General features: G+C 37.7%; 4 protein-coding genes across 12 annotated transcripts in view; 2 read left to right on the forward strand and 2 right to left on the reverse strand.

Moving 5' to 3' along the window:
• The window catches only part of LOC127508114 (obscurin-like), a 536,232-nt gene that overhangs the window by 496,544 nt on the left and 20,623 nt on the right, over positions 1 to 19,065 (reverse strand). The gene's annotated exons all lie outside the window — the stretch shown is intronic.
• LOC127508155 (CXADR-like membrane protein) overlaps positions 1 to 19,065 on the reverse strand; it is a 252,545-nt gene that overhangs the window by 123,974 nt on the left and 109,506 nt on the right. The gene's annotated exons all lie outside the window — the stretch shown is intronic.
• Positions 1,077 to 4,106, forward strand: nol12 (nucleolar protein 12). The gene is made up of 6 exons (XM_051885953.1): positions 1,077 to 1,288; positions 2,963 to 3,068; positions 3,148 to 3,196; positions 3,265 to 3,401; positions 3,486 to 3,559; positions 3,746 to 4,106. Exons 1-6 carry the CDS (start codon positions 1,083 to 1,085, stop codon positions 3,948 to 3,950), a joined length of 777 nt encoding a protein of 258 aa, XP_051741913.1. The 5' UTR covers positions 1,077 to 1,082; the 3' UTR covers positions 3,951 to 4,106.
• The window catches only part of LOC127508160 (uncharacterized), a 75,877-nt gene continuing 64,169 nt past the window's right edge, over positions 7,358 to 19,065 (forward strand). For 2 of the 5 annotated variants that reach the window (XM_051885870.1, XM_051885872.1), the window contains exons 1-7: positions 7,358 to 7,433; positions 12,375 to 12,467; positions 15,981 to 16,295; positions 16,405 to 16,731; positions 16,828 to 16,887; positions 18,747 to 18,806; positions 18,955 to 19,035. In XM_051885870.1, the coding sequence (XP_051741830.1) occupies positions 7,373 to 7,433; positions 12,375 to 12,467; positions 15,981 to 16,295; positions 16,405 to 16,731; positions 16,828 to 16,887; positions 18,747 to 18,806; positions 18,955 to 19,035 (997 nt within the window). In that variant the 5' untranslated portion in view covers positions 7,358 to 7,372. The remainder of the gene's footprint in view (positions 7,434 to 12,374; positions 12,468 to 15,980; positions 16,296 to 16,404; positions 16,732 to 16,827; positions 16,888 to 18,746; positions 18,807 to 18,954; positions 19,036 to 19,065) is intronic. The other 3 variants (XM_051885869.1, XM_051885873.1, XM_051885868.1) reach the window with 3 other exon arrangements.

Raw genomic sequence — 19,065 nt, forward strand, 5'->3', positions numbered from 1 at the left:
ATGCAAAATTTACTTTCATCAGAGAACATAACTTTGGACCACTCAGCAGCAGTCCAGTCCTTTTTGTCTTTAGCCCAGGCGAGACGCTTCTGACGCTGTCTGTTGTTCAAGAGTGGCTTGACACAAGGAATGAAACCCATGTCTTGCATACGTCTGTGCGTAGTGGTTCTTGAAGCACTGACTCCAGCTGCAGTCCACTCTTTGTGAATCTCCCCTACATTTTTGAATGGGTTTTGTTTCACAGTCCTCTCCAGGGTGCGGTTATCCCTATTGCTTGTACACTTTTTTCTACCACATCTTTTCCTTCCCTTCGCCTCTCTATTAATGTGCTTGGACACAGAGCTCTGTGAACAGCCAGCCTCTTTTGCAATGACCTTTTGTGTCTTGCCCTCCTTGTGCAAGGTGTCAATGGTCATCTTTTGGACAACTGTCAGGTCAGCAGTCTTCCCCATGATTGTGTAGCCTACAGAACTAGACTGAGAGACCATTTAAAGGCCTTTGCAGGTGTTTTGAGTTAATTAGCTGATTAGAGTGTGGCACCAGGTGTTTTCAATATTGAACCTTTTCACAATATTCTAATTTTCTGAGATACTGGATTTGGGCTTTTCCTTAGTTGTCAGTTATAATCATCAAAATTAAAAGAAATAAACATTTGAAATATATCAGTCTGTGTATAATGAATGAATATAATATACAAGTTTCACTTTTTGAATGGAATTAGTGAAATAAATCAACTTTTTGATGATATTCTAATTATATGACCAGCACCTGTAGTTTGTAACGCTGAAGACCTTAAAACGATTTGAAAAACATATCTATTATGTAAAACAGGACACATTTATAAGTGACAAAAAAAATTAAGATTTGAGCCCACAGAAATGACTACAATAATCAAACCCACATACTTACATTCATGTTGAGTTTATAATTTAGAGACATTCATGCTAGAGAACATTTTATTTGTCAGTGTGAACGGGATAAAGTCGACATGTTTCCCGATACCTACATTAGCATATAAATCACCTCAAAGATCAGATCAGATATCAACTAAAAACGTTTTTTCAAGAGGACTTTTATTTTAAATGCGTGTTCTGTGGAGGACCTTTATTTTGGCACTTCCGGTAGTGCTCAGAAGCGGAAGTTTTGCAGCGCGTCACACGTGTTTAGAACGAGTACACTCGAGAAAAATGGCTAAGAACGGCAAATTAAAGCAGAAAACAAACTGTAAAAGTGGAGCGAAACAGAAGCAGCGTAAATGTGTGCTGATGTTCGATGATAAAGACAGACAGTAAGTGACATTAATTCAGCACTTTAATTAGGATGAGATATTGGGAGAGTTTAAACCGAATTACTCCGCAACAGTAAATCAGTTTATATGGGGATTAAACACTGTGACATTAATGTGACAACATACATAAATACATACATATACCCACATATGCGTAACACACATGAATAATAGTACACATGTATAGGTATATTGTCACAGTATTTATAACTATAAATGGGCCGTTCTACAGAATTGGTGCAAACTGCTGTCCCACAAGCAAAAACACATTTAAAAAGCATTTAAGTATTCAAATTTAAGATGTTTACTAATATCCTTTTATTATCTATTGAATCCCACAATAATATTTAAAATATCAGTAAGCTTAATATATATGAAGTTATCATTTAATGGGTACTTTCAATTGGGAGGTGTCTGTCCCGAACCCTAACCCCTAAATTCAACTTGTGAAAATATTGAAATAATTTTTGCTATTTTTTTGCATTGTTGTTTTTAAAAATATATATATTTTTTATTTTATATTCTATTTTTAAATCATGAAATTTATGTAAAAAAAAAAAAAAAAAAAAGCATTTTCATGTCACTACCGAAACAGTGTATGTTTGAGTCCATTGTCTGAGACTGATTTTAACACACTTCAACATTTTTGATCAGGAAATATTCCTGTGTCCCTCCCTCTCATAGCCTCTCTTTCATAGTCCATCATTTTGAGTTAAATGTGTTCAAAAGTCTGAAGTTCTGTGTGTAACTTTAAGGAACATCACTACCAAACACCCTTTTCTGCAATTAAGCAAACTTTTTTGGGTGTTATTCCATAAAATTTAGTTTGTTTCTTTCTGTGTACAACTGTTCAGAACTGTTCTAGCTATGTGATCATGTAACCATTGTTATCATCTTTGAGTGGCTCAAAAGTGTTTAAAATTGTCACTACTGAAACTTCACCACAAGTTTCCGTCTTGACTGTTTCGGTAGTGACATTATTGTTTTGGTAATGACAAAAGGGAACACATAATCGTTTATTTGGGTGAAATAAACTAAATGTTATTACAGTTATGCAAATCATTAGTATTTTAATATGTTTTAGTATGTGAGGTAAAATTGTGTAATGTGATGTGGTCACTACCAACACATTACTGTCACTACCGGAAATGTGCAGTCACGACCGAAACATGGGATGTTTTGTCAAAAATAAAGTATATTGAATGATCAACTAAGATGTTATTATAGTATTTGGTTCAATGTATATTCAAACTAATGAATCCTTCACTTTGAAATCAGCATGATAAACTCTATGACTTTTACAAGGAAAGATTGGATTCAAAATACAACAAATCTCATAAATTACACTTGAAATATTGTTAAAATTGTAATTGTAATTGATTTATCTGTGAAAACTTTTTTTAAAAAATAGCAAAAAAATATATTTGAGGTAGAAAATCTTGATAGGTCAATGTAACCCTTCTTATTAAATCATTTTCAAATTGAACTTTCTGAAAATACAATATGAGAATGAACTGCACAATTACTAGAAATGTGTACCTTGGATATTTGCATACATACAAAATTTGTAGAAAAAGACACTTTTTTTTTTTTTTTCAAGATGTCTCCAACTCTTAATGGCCCATATATACATATGTATATATAGTTGTGCTATAAAGGTTTTGAATGTTTTAGAGATTTCCTGACGGGTTTCCACAAGAGGAAGCTGGAGCGGCGAAGAGCAGCGCTGGAGGAGATGAGGAACAAGCTGAAGGAGGAGCAGAAGCGCGTCAGAGAGGAGGTAAGGATGAGTGTGATGATGAAGATGATGATGATGATGAAGCAGCAGCTGATGATGTTCCTGTCTGATGTTCCTCCAGAGACACAAAGAGTATCTGAAGATGCTGCAGGAGCGCCGTGAGGCTCTGGGTGAGTTGCACACGTGTTGTGTGGGGTCAGGGGTCAGCATTATGTGACACGTGTGTGTGTGTGTTTAGACGAGGCGGACGAGCTGGAAGACGTGATCACAGCGACGACAGAGAGCGTTCAGTATGACCATCCCAACCACACCGTCACCGTGACGACCATCAGCGACCTTGACCTATCAACAGACAGATTGCTAGAACCACAGCAGGTGAACGGCACTAACCAGTTCCACATGGGTGAGTGAACGAGGTTCGGCTGGTTAACAGTGTGTCTGTGTGTGTCGTTTCTACAGAGAGATGAACAGAATGAAGAGGAGAAAACAAAAGCCCTTCCCAAGATAGCTGGAAACCCACTCCTGTCCAAAAAGTATGGATTATTCATTCATCTGTGTTCATAGTCCAGTCAGTCTGATTTATATAGTGCTTTATACAGTAATGAACACTGTGATAGACATGAAAAGAACAGCATCAATGACGTAAACATCTCTGAATGATTTGTCAATGTTTGTTCTTCAGTTCAGATAATTCAGATTCATCATGTGTGTTTCTGCAGGATCCAGAGCCTCACTTCATCGCTCAACAGCCTCACTAAACAGAAGAGGAGGGGCAAACGGAGGTCCAAAAAGGAAATGAGGCGGAGAAACCATCAGAGCGAAAAGAAGTCGTCATCCACTCATGACAACAAGCTCCGCCCAGGCAGAAGCACCAAGGCACAAAGGCGCAAACGAACGGGCCAGAACGAGCGCAATCAGGACTGATGAACATCACACTCGAGCCGACGCGTGTCTGTCAGACTCGCAGAACGACTGCCGAGCGACTGATGCTGCAAACTCATGAACTCCTGCCATTCGGCGTCTGTGTTTGTATTTTTACATGTTTAATACTTTAAAAGGACATTAAAAAAAGAAACCTCACATGCTACAGTGTCATACTTTCATTCCCACAGGCCTGTTCACAACAATAACAGTATCTATAACAATAACTATGTAATAACTTTAACAATAACTATAATGATATAATAATAACTAATGATAACTATATAAGTGTGACGATAACTATAACTATATAATAACTACCTTAAACAATAGCAACTATAATAACATTCAGTAACTATAATAACAGTATTAATAAGTATATAACTATAATAACATTCAGTAACTACTGTATAATAACAGTAACTATATAATTACGATAACTATAATAACACTCAGTAACTACTGTATAATAACAGTAACAATAATTAACTACAGTATATAATAACTAACAATAACAATAACTAATATTCAGTAACTACAATGATAACAGTAACGATAACTATATAATAACTATAAAAATAACTATAACGATAGCTATAATAACACTGTAACCACTGTATAATGGTAACAGAAACAATAACAACAGTAACGATAACTAAAATAAAATTCAGTAACTATAATGATAATGTCACAGATCTACCATGTCTACACTTCATTTCCCATCATCCCTCCTTGGCCTCCCTCAGCCATCACTTCTCCTGAATGCTAGTCACGCACACCTGCACCTCTCTGCCCCCTCATCATATTTAAGCACACACCTCACCTCTGTTCATGGCTCGGTCTCATTTTAACAAAGAGGACTATCTCAATGTTTCCCCAGTGTTTCTTCAAGTGACTATTTTCCAGCGTCCCTCCTGTGCTTACCTCCTGTGTTATCTCCAGTGTGTTCTCCACTCCAGCGTCTTCCTTTATCCAAGTCTCCGTGTCTGCCGTATAGCACTATATTCCTCTGAGTCTGATTCCGTAACAGAAGACCAGACCAGTACAGCAGACAGCACAAGGTGCACCAACTCTTTTGGTACCGAAGATCTGCTCCTATCCCTCTACCAAAATGGTCGTCCGTTCGAGGACTACGTGGAAGAATTTTTAGAGCTTTCCAACATGGTCCCCTGGAATTGGAGCACTTTAAAAAACGTTTTTGGAGTGGATTAGATCAGTGGTTCTCAACCACATTCCTGGAGGCCCACCAACACTGCACATTTTGCATGTCTCCTTTGTCTGACACACCCATTTTAAATCTTTGAGTCACTACTAATGAGCTGATAACCCTAATCAGGTGTGTTTAATTAAGGAGACATGCAAAATGTGCAGTGTTGGTGGGCCTCCAGGAATGTGGTTGAGAAACACTGGATTAGAGGATTCTCTTTTCAAACCGATCCCAGCGGCTTCAGTAACCACTTGTTCTCCGCAGAGTTACATCCATGATGTATTGTTAATATGTGGATCTTCTTTCACAATAGGTGAAGTGACTGAAATTATCACTCCACCATCTCAACCTGCACATCTTTCTTCTGTCCTTCAGTTCCCTGTAGCCCAATGCATCAAATCCTCATCAGCCCTAGATCTCCTCACGCAAACACGTGATTCCAAAGTTCCTTCCGCCCCGGTGGTTAACATTAAGTGTCCCATACCCAGAGCCAGGAAGAGTGTTTCTTTAAGCATGAATTTGATTTCCAAGTCAGCAGACCCCCCCTTTAATTTCAGTACAGACAGCCGTGAAGAGGCATAGTACCTTTGTCAACATTTGTCAATGCCTGTTTTCTCCTGTAAATCCATTCCAGGGTCTCGTCCTGTCATTGCCACCATTCCAGAGTCTCGTTCCGTCATGGTCGCCATTCCAGAGTCTCATCCCGTCATGACCGCCGTTCCAGGGTCTCATCCCGCCATGACCGCCGTTCCAGATTCTTGTCCCGTCATGGCCGCCGTTCTAGAGTCTCGTCCCATCATGACCGCCGTTCCAGAGTCTCGTCCCATCATGACCGCCTTTCCAGAGTCTCGTCCCATCATGACCGCCTTTCCAGAGTCTCGTCCCATCATGGCCGCCACACCTAAGCCCTCAGCCAAGATGGCCACATGCCTGTGCCCCTGTGATTACTAGTGGAGTATGAGGGGATGTCTTGGAACCCAGATATAGCTCCAGTCCCTGAGCTCAGCCCAGAGTTGACTCCAGCCCCCGAGTACAGCCTAGAGAAGGCTCTTGACCCCAAGTCCTCTCCAGAAAGTTCTCCAGAATCTGCTCTAAAATGCTCTCCAGAAGCAACTCTAGCCCAAGAACTCTGTCACAGATCTACCATGTCTGCACTTCATTTCCCATCATCCCTCCTTGACCTCACCTGCACTACCTCAGCCATCATCTCTCCTGAACGCTAATCACACACACCTGCACCTCGTCTGCCCCCTCATCACTCTGGCAATATAAGCACACACCTCACCCTCTGATCATGGTCCGGTCTCATTCTAATGAAGAAGACTCTCTGTGTTTCTCCAAGCGACTGTTCTGCAGCGTCCCTCCTGTGCTTACCTCCTGTGTTATCTCCAGTGTGTTCTTCTGTTCTCCACTCTAGTGTATTCTCCTGTTCTATTTATTCATGCTGCAGTGCATGCTGGGAGTCATGGATGAGTTTTGTACTATGCTGGTTCCCAGAATGCACTGCAGCATGGAGCTTTATGTTGATTGTCATCATTATTGAGATTCATCTCTTATTCTTGATGTCTGTGCGAGTCTGAATGATGCCGCAGCTCAAAATATTTTGTGTACTTTAAGGAATATTGTGTTTGTGTTGTGAATATTGTGGGTTTTTTTTTTTAGTGGACTCAAATGAAATAAGTTCACAGTAATAACATGCTCACATTGCTAGTACACTTACTTACTACACTTGTGCTTATATATGATAAACTTAAATGGAAGTTGGCCAATATAAGTCAGTGATAAACAAGGGAAACTGTGACAATGAGAATAACATGTAATCAATGGAAAAGTAACTGTAGTCTGACTACAAGTATTTTCAAATGTAATATACTCTAATTACAACTACTTGATTTTTGAAATCTGATTATGTAATCCAGATTACATGTAACCAGTTACTACCCAGCTCTGTCCCCGTGTTTACATCCAACACTCAGTACAGGAAAGTTGAGTATCACTCAGAGGTGTAGTCAAGACCTAAACTAAGACCAAGACCGTTCAAAATCCTCTGTGTTAAAAGTACACTGCTCTGTGTCAATATGAGCCCAATCTACAGAGAGTAAAATGTAACTCAGTGTCACTCAGATAAGAGGAAGTTCACAACCACGGGAGGAGCTAGTGATTTTTGAAGGAAGAGCTGTAACTATATAATGAAGAGAAAGACTGACAGAAACAGAAAATGGCTGATAAGTGTGATCTGTGTCTGCTGGGACTGATCATTCTCTCTTCACTTCTCACAGGTAAAGAAATCTGTATTTTCTCTAAAGACATTTAGTGGAATTAGTCTGGAAAGAGTTGATTTGAACATGCTCAGTTTATTCTTGCACACATTTACGTTGTGATCTCAGAGTTGTGTATTGATACATACAGATCATACTGTATTATTCCTGATACTGGACATAGAGTCACTCAAACATCTGATGATCAACAATTATCTTCATATTAAGAGTTTTCAACAGCTCTCTGATAAAGAACAGGGGTGCAAACTTGTCACCTTTTTCAATCCAAAATAAGTCATTATTGTGATTTGTCTAGATCCGATGAGTTTTTGAAAGTGTGTGTATGGGGGGTTGCAGAGCAGAGTATCGGTGGATGACATAAACAGACTCACACCTTCTTAAGTTACTCATACACATAAGGTTGCTGTGCTACGTGGTCACAAAAACGTATCATTTGCATGCGTTTTTAAGCATTTAAAACAAGTGATTTTAAGCCTTTGAATCGCAGTCAGCAGCAAAAGACAACTCATTTCTTTATATGCGCGAGAGACTGTTTCTGAGAGATGCAGAAACATCCGCTGTTCACAGAGCACTTGAGTTTTGAACGAAGTTATATTTGGTGCTTTATTGGCCTTGAACGGTTAAATTATATACATACGTGTATGTGTCAAAATGCCCATTTTTGCAAGTATCCTCGTAAACAGTCAGAGAGAGCAAATTCCAAATGGAAGGGAGCATCCCTATGGCTATGCCCTACTCCCTTCGAAGGGCAGAGCTGTCAAAGGGGACATTGGAGGGAGCATGCCATTATGTAGCCGTTTGAAAGACACTTGGCGAAGGGAGCAACGTAATTTCTTCATTATCTTCATCTGGGATGTTCCCATGACAACGCAGCACCAGGTTCATCAGCTGATTAGCTGTTCTTACGACAGGAATTTCTTCTTATTGTTGTTAACATAGCTGTTGCAAATAAAGATACATTTATATATTTTTTAAAATATGTTATATATGTGTGTGTGAGTATATTTCTCTGTTCTCAACTTGTCGTCTCATCTTTGGACACTGCATTAAACACATTTCTAACCTATGAAACTTATTTAAACATAATATGACAAAAATGACTTGAATTGCTATGTTTGTAAGTTAACTCGAACTCTCCCGCCATCTACCTTTAAAATGATGCTGCGTTCATGCCACCTCGTATTTACCAGAATCTTGAGATGACAACACGTGAAGTTATATACAGGTGTTGGTCATATAATTAGAATATCATCAAAAAGTTGATTTATTTCACTAATTCCATTCAAAAAGTGAAACTTGTATATTATATTCATTCATTACACACAGACTGATATATTTCAAATGTTTATTTCTTTTAATTTTAACTCAAAACACCTGCAAAGGCCTTTAAATGGTCTCTCAGTCTAGTTCTGTAGGCTACACAATCATGGGGAAGACTGCTGACTTGACAATTGTCCAAAAGATGACCATTGACACCTTGCACAAGGAGGGCAAGACACAAAAGGTCATTGCAAAAGAGGCTGGCTGTTCACAGAGCTCTGTGTCCAAGCACATTAATAGAGAGGCGAAGGGAAGGAAAAGATGTGGTAGAAAAAAGTGTACAAGCAATAGGGATAACCGCACCCTGGAGAGGATTGTGAAACAAAACCCATTCAAAAATGTGGGGGAGATTCACAAAGAGTGGACTGCAGCTGGAGTCAGTGCTTCAAGAACCACTACGCACAGACGTATGCAAGACATGGGTTTCAGCTGTCGCATTCCTCGTGTCAAGCCACTCTTGAACAACAGACAGCGTCAGAAGCGTCTCGCCTGGGCTAAAGACAAAAAGGACTGGACTGCTGCTGAGTGGTCCAAAGTTATGTTCTCTGATGAAAGTAAATTTTGCATTTCCTTTGGAAATCAGGGTCCCAGAGTCTGGAGGAAGAGAGGAGAGGCACACAATCTATGTTGCTTGAGGTCCAGTGTAAAGTTTCCACAGTCAGTGATGGTTTGGGGTGTCATGTCATCTGCTGGTGTTGGTCCACTGTGTTTTCTGAGGTCCAAGGTCAATGCAGCCGTATACCAGGAAGTTTTAGAGCACTTCATGCTTCCTGCTGCTGACCAACTTTATGGAGATGCAGATTTCATTTTCCAACAGGACTTGGCACCTGCACACAGTGCCAAAGCTACCAGTACCTGGTTTAAAGACCATGGTATCCCTGTTCTTAATTGGCCAGCAAACTCGCCTGACCTTAACCCCATAGAAAATCTATGGGGTATTGTGAAGAGGAAGATGCGATATGCCAGACCCAACAATGCAGAAGAGCTGAAGGCCACTATCAGAGCAACCTGGGCTCTTATAACACCTGAGCAGTGCCACAGACTGATCGACTCCATGCCACGCCGCATTGCTGCAGTAATTCAGGCAAAAGGAGCCCCAACTAAGTATTGAGTGCTGTACATGCTCATACTTTTCATGTTCATACTTTTCATGTTCATACTTTTCAGTTGGCCAAGATTTCTAAAAATCCTTTCTTTGTATTGGTCTTAAGTAATATTCTAATTTTTTGAGATACTGAATTTGGGATTTTCCTTAGTTGTCAGTTATAATCATCAAAATTAAAAGAAATAAACATTTGAAATATATCAGTCTGTGTGTAATGAATGAATATAATATACAAGTTTCACTTTTTGAATGGAATTAGTGAAATAAATCAACTTTTTGATGATATTCTAATTATATGACCAGCACCTGTATCCGGAGCCGTTCACGTCCTTTGACTGGGAATTATGCGTTTCTATGGCACCACTCTCGACGCCTAAATGAATCTACAGTGGTCAGGTGGTACAGCAGCCACGTGATACATGTGGGAGCTTTCAGAAAACTCCCAGCTTACAAGCTGTAATTATGAGCTCTATGAGGACTGGAACACTTTTTTACAAGCCAGAATCTCGTAGTTACAGGAATTACGATATGGCGTGAACGCACCTTGAATCACGAGTATTCGCTGGGTTACATGACCGTAAATGATAAAATGACCTCCTCAAATTGACCATGGCGTGTACCCTTCACTAACGGCCTTGTGGAAGGGCCCTTCATGAAGGGATTCAGTTGTTCACTTTTGTTTGGAACACCCCTACAAATGGCGTCCCCTTTTCGAAGTGCCCTTCAAGGGTACAAATTACCATTTGGAATTTGCCCTTAAACACATGTGTTTCAGTCTAATGGACCAGGGCAGCTCTTAAAGCGACAGCTGTCTAATTTTCCTGCTGTCTGTCATTCATATTAATCAAACAACAAAAGAGAAAAAAAGACTTTTGACAATTCCAATTTTGTAACTTTAATAAGATTAAATATATATTTAATTTACACAGTGAAGACTATATTGTGTTTTTATACATTTGATTAATTTATACAATGCTTATAGCATTTATTATTTATTTGTTTTCATGTGGGTCATTCCGTGTCAAATCAACCAGAGGACCCCGGCTCAAATTTTTGATTTTTTTTTTTTTTTTTTTTGGTGAAAGACAAAAACATAAATAGTTATGAAAGCCAAAATATTAAATGTCACTGATGTATATTTACTGAGTAATCCACTATTTTGTAGAGGGGGGGTCAAAATGACCATTTTCACCTGAGATTTGGAGCCAATTTACAGGGGTGTAAAAATGACTTTAGAAAGATGGCAGTATCATTATTTTATTTTTACACAGAGGTAGGTCTACTAGGAAAATCTGTTGACTTTAGCAATCTTTGTTTCATTATATGCCAACGATGACAGTTCAAAAATGGCAAAAAGCACTTCTTGTGTGCCTCAAGTTTGCATGCCTGTAACTCAAGAAGTATTAAAGATATCTTAATATCCTTTTAGATTCTGGTTCTTAAGAAACTTTCCTTTTGGTATCTTCATCTTAAAGGCTCTCGATTGTTCAATCCCAGAGATATGGAGATCTTAATGCAGATCCATTAGTAAATTGGTAAACAGGTCAAAAACTTCTTTTATTTTAAAGAGGAATATCTGAAGAACAAATAATGTTGAAACTAGAAATGTATCTCGTGTTTTTCTATCATCTAAACTGCATAGAACATACCTGAGTGCCATAAAAACTCCTTTTCTAAAGTTAGCATGCCTGCAACTCTAAAAGTATATCTTAATATCCTTCTGGATTCTCATTCTTAATAAACTTTCCTTTTGAAATCTTCATTTTCAAGGCCCTAAATATTTCAGTCTGTTTAAAAAGTTTCCTGCATTTGGTTTGTGACCATTGAATATGGGTAAAATTCAACAATTTGAACATGGAATCATATTGGGGTCCCAATATCTACGGGCCTTAAAAATAAAGATTCCAAAAGAAAAGTTTATTATGAGAATCTAGAAAAATATTGAGATATCTTGAATACTTTTAGAGTAACAGGCATGACAGCTTTCGAAAAGAATTTTTATAGCACTCAGGTATGTTCTATGAATTTCAGGTGATAGCAAAAAAGAGATACATTTCTCGTTTTAACATTATTTGTTCTTTAGATATTCCTCTTTAAAAGAAAAAAGTATCAGCTGTATACAAAGTGACTCACATTTGGTTTCTGACTACTAAAATTGTGTACAAATGGAGCCGCATTAAGATCTCCATATCTCTGTGTAATGACTGAGTAAAATCAGACACAATTTTTTGTCATATTTAACAAATAATCTCTAAAACTCACTCTGGGGTCTGTAAGCAGTCATCCCCCAACAGACCAACTGGGGCAAGGGCCTCAGATAAGGTTGATTTTTATGACCCGCAAATATGCACAAGCTGCTCTGAACATGTAGCCACATGGAAAAGCAGTGGCCATAGTCCTCAAAACAGAGTTTCCTGCAATAATTTAAAGATGAACTGTTCTATAAGTGAGGCCTGTAGAGATAGAAGAGTCAAATTAACAGTGCAAGTTGTTTCATATTTCTTCATCCAACACAGAAGATATTGATTACAACTTCGGACGGAACCATCAAGGATTTCTCCTCAGCCTGCAGATCCGAATGCTCCTCAACAGCCAAAGGCATTTTGCAAGTATCGTACATTTGAACACTAAACAGCGATTTAGTATTAATTTGTGAACCCCCTTTGTTAGCTAAGGTGCTTTATTACTGCGAAAACTGATGGTCCTTTCAGCTTGTTTAATTGACTTTTCTCATCGCTTCATTCCCCTGTTATGATACGGTTCCAATTCATTTCCACTCTCTCATTATGTATGCGTGAATTGTATGTATGTGTTTGTTAGTTTAGTTATGTGTTCGTGATTTAGTTAATAAAACTTGTGCACAATACATATTTGGTTCTGACTCCCTGTCTGCAATAAATTGTCTTTTAAATGATCTAGATTTTATTACCAGCTCTAAGCGCTGTAAATGCTAAGAAAGAATAATTTTTCTATGGCCATGGGAAATACCATTCTCTTATAATTAATTAATAATCAATACTGAGTGTTCACAGGATGAACTGATTGATTAATTGTAATGTTAACATAGCTACATCATGTTAATTGAGTAACTGTTTCAAATATTCATAATTAATCATAATGAATAATCATAATGAGTTATGAATAATTATATATATTTCCCCTTTGAGCTGATTCGCAACACTGGGATTGAACAATCAAGGGCCTTTAAAATGAAGATACCAAAAGGAAAGTTTAAGAACCAGAATCTAAAAGAATATTAAAATATCTTTAATACTTCACAAGATACAGGCATGCAAACTTGAGGCAAAAAACAAGTGCTTTTTGCCATAGTTTGAACTGTCATCGTTGGCATATAATGAAACAAAAATTGTTAAAGTCAACAGGTTTTACTAATAGACTTACCAATCTCTGTGAAAAAATAAAATAAAAGTCATTTTCTTTCTAAAGTCATTTTTACACCCCTCTAATTTGGCTCCAAATCTCAGGTGAAAATGGTCATTTTGACCCTCCTCTACAACATAGTGGATTACTCAGTAAATTTACATCTGTGACACTTAATATTTTGGCTTTCATCACTATTTATGTTTGTCTTTCTACAGAAAAAATATTAACAAAATCAAAAATTTGTCCTATTGCTTGTAATTAGTTTCTTATTCTTAACTGCTTACTTGTCTTCAGTGAGCTTGAGTTTTATTTATATAGGCTAGTAGTTTTTTTATGATATTGACATTGGTGACAAGAATAATGAAGTTTCTATGGTATCAAAAATGTTTATATCGTAAAATCTTTAATCTTTATCTGTTAAATAAATGTTATGATAAACTATCAATATTTCAGTAATATGTCAAGCTTGGAACTGTTAATTAGCCTGACGTGGACGACTTTTGTTTTGATTTAAAGTTGTTGGTGTTATTTTCACCAAATATAACGTTTGATAGCGTAATTTTTTATTCCAAACACAGCTTGTATAATACTATTAACATCACTATTTTGCCAAAGAATGCAGCTTTACTATCAAATGTAGCCAATTAGCTCAAAGAAATATGAATAATTAATTATAACTAGTTATAATTAATTATAAATATTTGAATCAGTTAAAAGAATGAACTTGATGTAGTAAAAATAATATTACAATCAATTAACCTGTTTGTCCAGTAGACACTTGGTTAATTGTTCATTAATTCTAAGAAATATTCATTTTCGGGTTATAGGAAATAACATTCTTACTGTACAGTACTACTCAGAACATGTAGTCAGGATCGGCATGATTAGGGACTCCAGTATGAGAGCATGAAACACTTCACGTGTGACATGAACAAGACTTTATTAACTAGACTAAACTCTTAAACTACTCTAACATTCACACACATACATGCATACACTTTACCAAGGGAAAGAGAAAGCTGAAGCAGAATACAGGAAAGCAAGATGTTACAGCATTGTTTGAAATTCAGCAGATCAGCAGCCTTGAGCAAACCATCAGTTTAGTTCTAACACACGCTTCTTTAATAGGGGTAAGGATACTTACTGTATCATATAATGAGACTAAGTTTGATACTTGCATATCTCGCCCATTTGAATTAAACTGTCCTGATGCAATTTGTGGAGGCTCCCACTGAATCTTTGCTGATGTTGTCTTGATGAGAGAACCAGTTGGATCCAGAGGATTTTTGGTGAATGGAAAGTCAAGGCCGAAGCCTGGCACAAGCTTGGGGTTCCTTAGAAGCTTCTAGCTTAGCATCATCTTCACATCAGCATTTTTCAGTAAAAATAACCCATGATCTTGTGATCAGTGACTTTAAAGTGTGAAGATGCCACACTCTCTTGAGGTGACTGAGCCAATAAGGAGTTGTTCCTTCGGAGAGAACTTTTTTACGAGTCTTTGTTCTCTAGAAAGATATTAGCATAAGACATTGGATTGGATGTATGAGAGAAGAACCTTCTAGATTTTTATAATACTACTGTGTCACAGAGTTAGCAACATGTAACATAAATTACCAAATAGGAAATGAAAGTTGGAGTCCATCGATACCAAACATGCTACCCATATGATTTTAGTTAACCATAGTATGCAACTCTGAAACAATAATACCAAAAGAGTTCAAAAGAGAGAATTAATACATATGCCAAATCCTATAAAAGGAAAATCATGAGATGGGAATTGGATACATGTTTATACATTTCTCATGTGGTTAGTGTGACAAGCAGGGCGGGGTGAGAGCCGTGAGGGAACGGCGCGAGGCCGGTGGCGCGAGTGATAATAAGCGTCAGCTGTGCATTGCACCGGTCTCGTATCTCACGGAGGAGCTCCAGAAGCATAAAAGGATGAGCGACAACAGTGAAGGATGAGAGAGGACCAGGCCTGGATTTTATGTTATGTTTTATAATGTAACACGGTTCGTATATACAGGAAGAAGGAGGCGGGAACTGGCGAATGTTAAACAGACTTTAATAACAATATAAAATAAACCAACAACCAAACGAAAGTAAAATGCTGGAAGTCCCTCATGGCCGACTGCTGGCCACACAAACATAATAAAACATTACACAAAATCCAGGCCTGGTCCTCTCTTGTCCTTCACTGACGTTGTTCCTCCTTTTACGCTTCTGGAGCTCCTCCGTAAGATACGAGACCGGTGCAACGCGCAGCTGACTCTCATTATCACTCGCGCTGTTCTCTCGCGGCTCTCGCCCCGCCCTGCTTGACACAGTTATATATATAGAATATATAGGATAAAAAGGGTTTATTTGTCCTTCTCAACAAGAATTAAGTCAGAGTCACAAGTCTCTGCAAATTCCTGACGGTTGTGAAACTTATCAGTCTTCCTGTGTCCTGGAACCAGTCTCAGTGAAAACTGAATTTGTTACAGTGTTTGGGGGAGGGTCCACAGACCTTTGTTGAGAGAGTGTTTCTGGATAATTCATTAAATATAATGAAAAACTGTGTCTGATTGGTCCAGATGCTACATATAACCACAACATAATTAAAACATTTTTGTGTTCTTTTTCACACACAACATATTATGTGATATGCTTTTTTTCTGTGATATGCTTTTTTTATGCTGATATCTTTTCTGTTTTCATTTATAGCATAATAATCACTCAAATATACTGTGTTTCAGGTACCAGTGGAGTGAATGAGAATGTGTTCATCAGTTCTGGTGAAAATGTCCGTCTGCCCTGTAATAATGCTCTTTCTGACTGCAAATCAACTACATGGATCTATAACAGTTTCAGAAGTTCAGGGACAGTTGAACTGATTGGTTTAGGGATAAAGAAGAAAAACACAGAGAGACATGAGAGACTGAATCTGGGGTCTGACTGCTCTCTGAACATCAAGAACGTCACAGAAGATGATTCTGGATTATATAGCAGCCTACAATTTGTGAATGGAGAACAAGGAGCTGATGCACATGTTTATCTGCATGTTCTTCATGGTAATTTTATGATTATGTGGTCAATTTAAAAAGGACAAATTCTCCCTTTAAACTCATATGGTTGCTGAAAACACTCAAGTCTGTTGTGTGATTTGTGTCTTGTGTTCAGTTTCAGTGTCTCCATCATCATCATCATCATCATCCTCACAGACTGAGATCAGTCCGGGCCGCTCTGTGACTCTCTCCTGTCAGGTGTATTCTGGATTCTTCTGTGATTATTGGGTTCGTTCTGAGGGACTTCAGCTGTCGTGGGTGAATCAGGCTGGTGTTGATCTGACGACAGACTCCAGATATCAGATATTATTCTCATCAGATCACTGTATCATCACTCTGACTACAACACTCCTGAATGAAGATGACAACAGAGAGTGGAGATGTCAGCTTACTCTCAGAAATCAACTCCAGACCTCAGTCAGATACACTGTCAAGTATTCAGGTGAGAAACAACTATTACTACTGTAAAATATGATGTTAATGTCCTACAGATGAACATCTGAACATTCATCTTCTGATTCAACAACACTGATTCCAGTCAGCAGCTCAAACTCTGAGAAGAAATCAAGCCAAACTACAGCAGCAGCTCCTACACAAGGTTCATGATCACATGATCACTGTCACACATCATCAGTCTCTCACTTCACTGGTTCACACTGGCTTTAATTAATCCATCCTTTAATTTGTACAGAGAATCAGAAGTCATTAAATACTCCAAACTCTGACAGGACAAACACCTGTATTTACTGAACAACAAGATATTTATTCATGACTCTTATTTCAATGGTTTAGTGTCAATTACTGAAAAAGAGTTTTAGTCAATTTGTAGGCCTCAATCATTCACTTCCTCACACAAACAGAAAGTCAGCTTAAATGCTAATGTAAAGAGTACATATACTAGAGTAAATATACTCCATATATATGGTGATACAACGTGATCTCATGAGAATACGTGTGTATTTTTACGTAAATTGTGGTTCTACCACACGTACATTTACTTACGTTTTCATACACACAAAAACGTACAACATTGACGTATTTATAGCACTAAAACGTAAAAATACTTACGTATTAACAGCAAAAAAACGTAAATCATGTAACATAAACTGTGAATGTATATTAATTCCCACGTATTCCCAATAATTCCCATTAAAATCGTGGCGTTAATTATTTAAATCTGTTGTATTTAATTGTCATATCAATACATATTTTTAGTCTAATTTATTGAAAGCAGTTTACTCATCTACTTAATATGAAATAACATTTCTGTTCGTGACTTGTGCTGCAAACTAGTTTTGGAGGATTACATAATGTTAAACAAGACTACAATTTGAAACCTTAAAATGAATAAAATTTCTTTAATTGTTTAACCATTTTGTAATATTTAGTTTGTTTGCTGTGCGATTTTCTCCTATGGAGCGACAATACAACCATAAGATACACCAAAGCACAACATAAATTCACAAATCACATCCATTTTATTTGTTCGCTGTACTCCAAATCTTTAGAATCCATATGTTTGTAAGGAACAGATCCAAATTCAGCCCTTTATCCATCGATCTTCATCTTCATTCTCAGCAACAGCGACAGTCACAGTCAAAGCTCGCGCTCGTTATGATTTAAATTTGAAAGTAGCGCCACCCTCGAGAAGCGTTACGACATGGTTTACGGCACTGATATCGAACGCTCATTGGTTCTCACCTGCTTCGTCACAGATTACGACATGCCGTGTTTCAGTGGATTGACATTTGAAATGAGTGCGCGCCTTCACGGAGAGAAGCCGGATTCATAATTTCATGGATTAATAAATTCTGCTCTGTACCCTATAAAAAACTATTACCGCCAGAGAGGACTGTGACTGGAACTCATCATCCTTTTAACTACTTTTGGTACCACTTTTGACATTTTCGCAAAAAAATAAATTATTGTGATTACGCTTGTTTGTCTGTCACTCTTTTATTTATAACAGTAGGTAGTTTAAAGAAATGGTTATGGGTAGGTTTAGGGGTAGGTGTAGGATTAGTGGCTCAAAATATCGTTTTAATGTTATATTTTTACTAAAATTGTCATTTTCCTACAGATTTCTGTCCATTATGTTTTATTCTTTTAACATTCTGTATAAAATGGGTAGGTTTAGGTTCGGGGTGGGATAGGGATCTTTTATCTACAAAATGATAAAAAGGGAAAATATACATAATTTGATGACATGAAAGATTCGTAAATATTGTACGTTTTTTTCGCTGTAAAAATGTAAATATTTTTACGTTTTAGTGCCATAATTACGTCAATATTGTACGTTTTAGCACCTTTCTAAACATACAAAAATGTACGTTTTGTGTCTTTGAAAGTTACGTAATAATAACTACGTATTAACAATGAGACCAGGCTGGGTGATATGATGATTATGTTTGTATGTGTCATGATGTGTTGAAGTGAACTAACAGACGTGATCCACAGATCCAGCTGACACAGCATCAGAAACTGAAGTCAGTGTGACTGCTGGATCATTATTCAGAGGTACGACACGTTCATTTCTACTGACAGCTTTACACCATTAAACTATCAGTCAGTCTGTAAATGCTTCATCAATAACTGTTCATAGTTTAATCCCCTTGACTTCAGTCATGTCCAGTTTCTCTTCTTCTTCCACACATGTTTCCTGCAGTGATTGTGATTATTGTTGAGATGGCAGTGTTTGCTGCTCCTACTGTGATTCTTCTTCAGATCATCTGTGCAAGAAGAGCTGGTGAGTTTGAGCTTCACACAATCTGATGAT

Source organism: Ctenopharyngodon idella, chromosome 3, assembly GCF_019924925.1.
Source record: "Ctenopharyngodon idella isolate HZGC_01 chromosome 3, HZGC01, whole genome shotgun sequence".
Lineage (NCBI taxonomy): Eukaryota > Metazoa > Chordata > Actinopteri > Cypriniformes > Xenocyprididae > Ctenopharyngodon > Ctenopharyngodon idella.

Excerpts from the sequence above, each read along its gene's own strand:
- nol12 (XM_051885953.1), top strand. The coding sequence starts at position 1,083 with ATGCGTGTTCTGTGGAGGACCTTTATTTTGGCACTTCCGGTAGTGCTC. Across the intron at positions 1,289-2,962 it reads TTCGATGATAAAGACAGACA|AGATTTCCTGACGGGTTTCC; the intron begins GTAAGTGACATT and ends TGAATGTTTTAG. Across the intron at positions 3,069-3,147 it reads AGAAGCGCGTCAGAGAGGAG|AGACACAAAGAGTATCTGAA; the intron begins GTAAGGATGAGT and ends ATGTTCCTCCAG.